Source organism: Physeter macrocephalus, chromosome 4 (genome assembly GCF_002837175.3).
Source record: "Physeter macrocephalus isolate SW-GA chromosome 4, ASM283717v5, whole genome shotgun sequence".
Lineage (NCBI taxonomy): Eukaryota > Metazoa > Chordata > Mammalia > Artiodactyla > Physeteridae > Physeter > Physeter macrocephalus.
In genome coordinates, this window is record NC_041217.1 from 98,845,424 (window position 1) to 98,852,073 (window position 6,650).

Genomic DNA, 6,650 nt, shown 5'->3' on the forward strand with positions numbered 1-6,650 from the left:
CTTAGAGAAACGCAAATGAAAACCACAAAGAGATTACACATCCACTAGAATCTCTATAATCAAGAAAAACAGACAACAGGCACTGGAGAGGATGTAGATGGACTGGAAATCTCATATCCTGCTGGTGGCAATGTAAAATAGTATAACCACTTTAGAAAATAGTTTGCAGTTTCTTAAAAAGTTAAACATATGCCTAACCATATGATCTACCCATTCCAATCATAGGTATTTCCCCAAGAGAAAGGAAAGCTTACATTCACAAAAAGACCTGCAAAGGAATGTTCACAGAAGCTTTACTTATTATAGCCCCAAACTGGAAACAATCCAAATGTCCATCAAGAGTTGAGTGGATAAACAAATTGCTGTATATCCATACAATGCAATACTACAAAGCAATAAAAATAAATGAACTATTGATACACAACATCAGTGAAATCCCAAAATAATTATGCTGAGTGGAATAATCCAGGCAAAAAGAAGGTACATACTGTACGACTATTTGTTTAAAATTCTAAAAATTGCAAACTCATCTATAGTGACAGAAAGCAGATCAGTGGTTGCTTGGGGAAAGAAAGGCAGATGGGAGAGATTACAAAAGGGCAAAATGATACTTCTGGGGTGCATTATCTTGATTGTGGTGATAGTGTCATAGGTGTATACACGTCAAAACACTAGTATACCTTAAATATATGCGGTTTATGTCAAACTGTATCTCAATAAAGCTTTTTTTAAAGACAAGATATGGACCAGTACACACAGCATGAATCCATGTGCCGCTGAACAAGGATGTTTATATGTGTGCTAATATATAAACTAATAATTTCAGGAAAAAATGCACCAAAAAAATGTTAACATAATTATCTACACCTAAGAAACAGGACTGGATATCAGGGAGAAATACTTTTCACTTTAAATTTTTTTTTTAACCATGCACATTATTTTTCTTTTTTTAATTTCATAAAAGCTTAATTACTTGTACCTAAGACTGACGCCAAAGCAAAAATTCTTAACCATTATCCTAGAAAATTATTTAAAACATAACTTTAGTTACCAAAACTTTTATATTAAACACTGGACAAAAAAATTGGCTAGCAATTACTTTTAAATCATTTTCTAATATTTTCTCTTCAAACTACTAATACAGAAAACTGCCAATAAATAGGAAACAGGACTGGATATCAGGGAGAAATACTTTTCACTTTAAATTTTTTTTTAACCATGCACATTATTTTTCTTTTTTTAATTTCATAAAAGCTTAATTACTTGTACCTAAGTCTGACGCCAAAGCAAAAATTCTTAACCATTATCCTAGAAAATTATTTAAAACATAACTTTAGTTATCAAAACTTTTATATTAAACACTGGACAAAAAAATTGGCTAGCAATTACTTTTATATCATTTTCTAATATTTTCTCTTCAAACTACTAATACAGAAAACTGCCAATAAACCAAATCTGTACATCCTCTTCCAGGCATCCTCATTTCTCTCTGCTTGTTCGGGGTCCTGTGAGTTCCTTTTCTCCTCATCCAACTCACACTTGAATCATTTATTCTTTAAAAAAATTCACTTCCAGAGGCTGTTTGGATGGTAACTATAATATCTACATCTTGCACTCTCAACTTAGAAAACAGCATTGCCAAATAAAAATAAATACACCTTCCCACAAAGAGCTCATCATTTCTCCCTCAATCTACATAATATGAACTTGACAAGCCTAAATATTAAAGCATGGACAAGTACTTAGTTTACTAGATACAGAGGACAATAAGAAAACACAAACTATCTCCAAAAGCGTTCTCAATAATATCACACTGTTATGGATGAAATTTTAAGAATTCCAAAAATTATTTGGAACAGTCAGCATAACTGGACTAAGCACACAGCCTCTCAAGACTATTCACACTTGAAGGGGGGAAATGTCATTGCATCCAACAAGTATCTTAGTACTAGGCTTCGAAGATGTTGTGTCAGGCTTGGAAAATTGAAGATTTAAGACAAGAACCATGCCCTAACAGGGCAGAAAGGCTTACAAACAAAAATTTATAATACATCATGATGTTAAAATATGCAAGGATTCAAGGAAATGAAAGGCCTAAGCACTAGAATTAAGGTTTAAAGTATGAGTAGTTTTCCTGGCCATAGTGAGTGAGGAAAGATTTCAAACAATCTCTACCATAAGGCCTATCTTTCTTTAACAGACACACAAACCAGCTTTATAACTTCTGACTCAAATTTGAAGCTAACTGCCTAAACAAGTTTCTTTTCTCTTTAAAGATCAGAGTAACTGATTTCTAATGAGGCTTATTACTGGCGAAAATATTTTAGTCTTTGTAAGACAAAAGCAGAGCGAAAAAAATCTTGGATTACTAAAATTATATGATTTAGGTCAAATCACTTATCTGTCCATTTAAAACCATCATTTCCTCTCAGAAAATTGGGTTATTTTCTATTCACAAGAAGCCATGTCTGAAAGCTTTTTTAATTCCTTGAACACCATTCATAACTATTTTTAAATGTTATTCTCACAGACTGCCTTTCTAAAAAAATTTATGGTTGCTGTCTATTTAGGTTAAAACTATTTATATAAACCAACTTTAAAAATTGAACAAAACACTTTACACTTGAATTTTGTAAGCTGTATTATAGTTTTCAAAAGCCAACAGGAAGTTTCCACTAATGATGATAATATACTCAGTTGATTGAGGAATCCAGTTTTCATTAGTTTTAAACTTTTTTCCTACCTTCACGCCAACTGCAACTTCAGTGACAATTCTGTAATGAAAAAAAACAAGTTTCAACCTCTTGTTCTTCAAATGGTCATTGTTTGACTGAAACTTTTTAGGGTAGCTCATCATTCATTAATTTTCCACTCACAATGCAGACACAAAACAAAGATGGTCAGTGGCACATAATCAACTTGGCTTTCTAGAAATGACTTTCAAAGGTGTGACGAAACTCACCACACTTTTGGTATTTTTTAACACTTCATATAGCAAACTGAACAAAACCCCAAAGCCTATAATGCCCCTTTACCCTTTGATTAGTAATTTAAAACTTAACTCAACTCTTTAGTAATCTTGATAGAAACAGGAAACATGAATTCCAGGGCAAGTTTTGCCATCTATTTCCATATTAATCTGGGGGAAAGAGTGAACTTCTCTAGATTTGTTTCATCTGGAAAAAAATCTCCAGAGAATCTCTTGGTTAGATTCAAATTTTGTTAATCTAAAACTTAACTCTTTAGTAATCTTGATAGAAACAGGAAACATGAATTCCAGGGCAAGTTTTGCCATCTATTTCCATATTAATCTGGGGGAAAGAGTGAACTTCTCTAGATTTGTTTCATCTGGAAAAAAATCTCCAGAGAATCTCTAGGAAGATTCAAATTTTGTTAATCTGTTAACTTTTATGTGACCTGCACTTAGTTTCTTCACAAAATACCGAACTCCAGATGCTTAAAATAAACTCACATTTTACTTCTGACCCTTCAAATACTATCAATGATTCCAATAAACGTACTTTTTAAGTGATACTGTTTTCCTATGCCCCCAAACGGGATGAAGACGGCTATATTTTCGCCCTAAAGGGTGCCTCCTTTCTAACAATGAGTTAAATTATTAAAGTCTTTTCAGATGTGGAGCGTTAAGTACCAGGGAAACCCTGGTCCGTATCATTTCCCGAAGCCCTTGCCTCACCTCACTCAGCACTCTATCGCCAGCCTCAAAGATGCAGCACGGCTCTGGCTTTTTGGAGTTGTTTTTGTTTTTCCAGAAACTGGTCAAAGTAGCTGAAAAGATGGCCCTGTGTTGACTATCTACTCTTGTTTCTGCCATGGCTCTTGGCCTTTGCCCATGTGACTGATGTCGACCACAAACACTTCGTTTTTGAGATGATTTAATTGCTGGGCCCTTCTGCCAAGCTTGGAACGATCTTAGGCCACACAGAAAGGCGTTTTTTCAGCCTCCCGCCCCCACTAGCGGACTCCAGTGAAAACAAAGGAGTGTGACATCTGCCCTCCCCCTTCCTCCCGCCACCGCACGCCTCCCCGCCCCCCCTTCCCCCGCGGCTCCCACTCAGCCTTCCCGGGAGCTCCCGCCACCGGCATCTCCCCCAGCCGGGGCGGGGCGGGCCGGGCGAGACCCGGGAGGCTTGGGACGGCTGGGGGGGGCCTAGGTGGGCCCCCCCTCCTCTCCGCGGGGAGCCTCCCACGCAGGCCTCGCTCTCCGGCCGCTACACCCGCTCCGAGCCGCGCCGCTCGCCCGCGGTCCGGGTCCCACGTTACGGATCGAAATGGCTCCTGGAGGGGGCAGGGCCGGGCGAGACGTCCTGGGACCCCCCAGAGCCCATCCCCCGCCGCCCCGCCGGGGCCCGCTGCCTCTCCGGGGTCGTCGCCCCGCCGTCTCCCCAACGCCTGCCGTGTCCACGAGCCCTCTTTCTTCCCGTTTTCTCGACCAGAGCCCGCCAGGGGGAAGCCCAAGGAGGGGTGTGTGCGATGGGGCGGGGGTTGGGTAACGGCAGCCCAGCCCTGGCGAGGGACCGCCGGGGGGTTTCGGCCCGACCCCGGACCGGGCCGAAGGCAGGCCCCACTCCCCTCTCGCACACCTCCTCGCCGGCCTCGTTACCTACCCGTCCATTGCCGAACCGGACAAAGCTTCGCTCACAAGAACCGAGCCACGCAGCCGGCGAGACACACAAGCGGAGAGAAAATGGCGGCCAGGGCCCGACGGAAATTGCCGAAGGTTCCGGAGCGCACGGGGCAGCGCGCGGTAGCGGCGGCGGCGGAAAGAGCCGAGCGCGCCGGCGCCCGGCTGCGGGCGGTGAGCGGCGGGGCGCGGGGACGAGGGGGAGTGGGCGCCGCCGCCGTCGCCGCCGTCGCCTCCTACGCGCCGCCGCGCGCATGAGGCCCTCCGCCCTCCGCGCCGTGGGCCGGGGCCTGCTGCTGTGCAGCGTGGCGTGCTCCGTTTCTTTTGTACGTTCCTCTCCGAAGTCCCTGTTGCCCTCCTAGGGCGCTGTGGGTGCGACACCGCCCAACCCTCCACACCCACTGCCTTGGACCTCGGGAGCGTGGTCACTGGACCGCAGGACTGCCCCCAGGCAGCCTGCACTTTTCCCTCCAAATCAAGCTCCAAGTTGGCTCCCCTCGACCTAGGCGGGCCAAGGAAAAACTATTTTATAGCTTTTTTTTCTATGCCATCTTTTATTTGCAGACCTCTCCATACTCTTAAAAAAAAAAACAAAAGACACTTTACCCCGTTAACCAAGACCACTGCTTAGTAAAAACAGTATTTCCAAAGCAAGTAGACATCATCAGATTGAAACATACGCTTTTTCTTCCAGACACTTGAAGTTCCAAGTGGAGATGGATGTGATTCTCACCTCAGTTGATGGTTAGTGGGGACCCGTAGGAAATATTCACAATACCTGGATGGAAAAGAACACAGGTTGACCGATGTATTAAAGAGTTGGTACAAAAACTGGTACCAAGGGTAGGATCTACCTTTTGGGGGCTTGAAAGAGCAAGTGGGGATGGGAGTGGTAGCTCCATCTTCACCACTGATTAGAGATGGAAGAAGCATTAAGAAAGGCTACTCAAATTGACTCCCTTTTCTATACAGTATCTCTCATGGTCTCCGTTTTATTTTTAATAGCATATTGGAAATTTCCTTTAAAATGTTTTTATCAGAGGCTCTACAACGTTTGAAAAGACATCCATTTTTGAAAAATTTGCTCAGTGGATAACTGCTTTGCCAGCAGTTTTCTCTCTCCTCCACCCTTCCCCCCCAACCACAACACACACACACACACACACACACACACACACACACACAAATATCCCTTGTGTCTCCAGTTACTCTCAGTGCCTATTATGGGCTTTCCTGTATCTCCTGCATACAAACCTCTTATCCTTTTACTATTTGGAGTTTCACTGTACTAAATGGTACTTTCTGTATGAGTCATAAAATTATATTATTTTTAACTTGGGCAAACCTTATAGAGCATCTTGTCCAAATAAAACTCTTCAAAGCACTCAAATGTTAAAAATTCTTGATTTGGTTCAGGGATTGGGATTCCTTAAAAAAAACAAAAACACCTATTTCCTACAATGCCTTCTTTGTCTTAATCATTGACTTATGATACATAAAGTGCCCATTATCAGTGCCATTAATAATCACTTTTCACGTGTTTGTGGTTTTGTACATGTATTTTCACTCAACAATTAAATATGTAAGCTCCCAAAGGGCAGGAACTCTAGCGTAATTCTTTGTATTCCCCACATTGACTAAATCAATGTTGATTGATTAGCTCTTGCTTTATCCTGGCAAAAACAAACTGTTCCATGGGGGGAAACCTGGCCTTAGGAGGCAAAAGAAAATATAATACTCACAAAAACATATTTTTCTTTTTTTTCTCCTAATAAAGCACAAGACTACAAACAAACAGTAGTCAATATGCTTGCTTATTTAAACCCCACTACTTTCTAGATAAGATTTAGGGTTCTTTACAAGTCAAGACACAAAAAGTGAAATAAGAAATAAAACAAAAGGACAAAATACAACATGAAGTCAGGAGTGAGGCTAATGCAACAATGTATATCACAAAAGCATGCTGATTAAAGACGGTTCAAATCTGAGCTCTTTTCATTTAGTA

At 41.5% G+C, this 6,650-nt stretch overlaps 1 protein-coding gene across 1 annotated transcript in view; it reads right to left on the reverse strand.

Annotated features, from left to right (window-relative positions):
* The window catches only part of PTBP2 (polypyrimidine tract binding protein 2), an 89,075-nt gene extending 84,252 nt beyond the window's left edge, over positions 1-4,823 (reverse strand). The window contains exons 1-2 of the mRNA XM_055084441.1: positions 4,629-4,823; positions 2,744-2,774 (exon numbers count right to left, since the gene is read on the reverse strand). Coding sequence (XP_054940416.1) covers positions 2,744-2,774; positions 4,629-4,636 — 39 coding nt within the window. The 5' untranslated portion in view covers positions 4,637-4,823. The remainder of the gene's footprint in view (positions 1-2,743; positions 2,775-4,628) is intronic.
* Between the last annotated feature and the right edge of the window lie 1,827 nt (positions 4,824-6,650).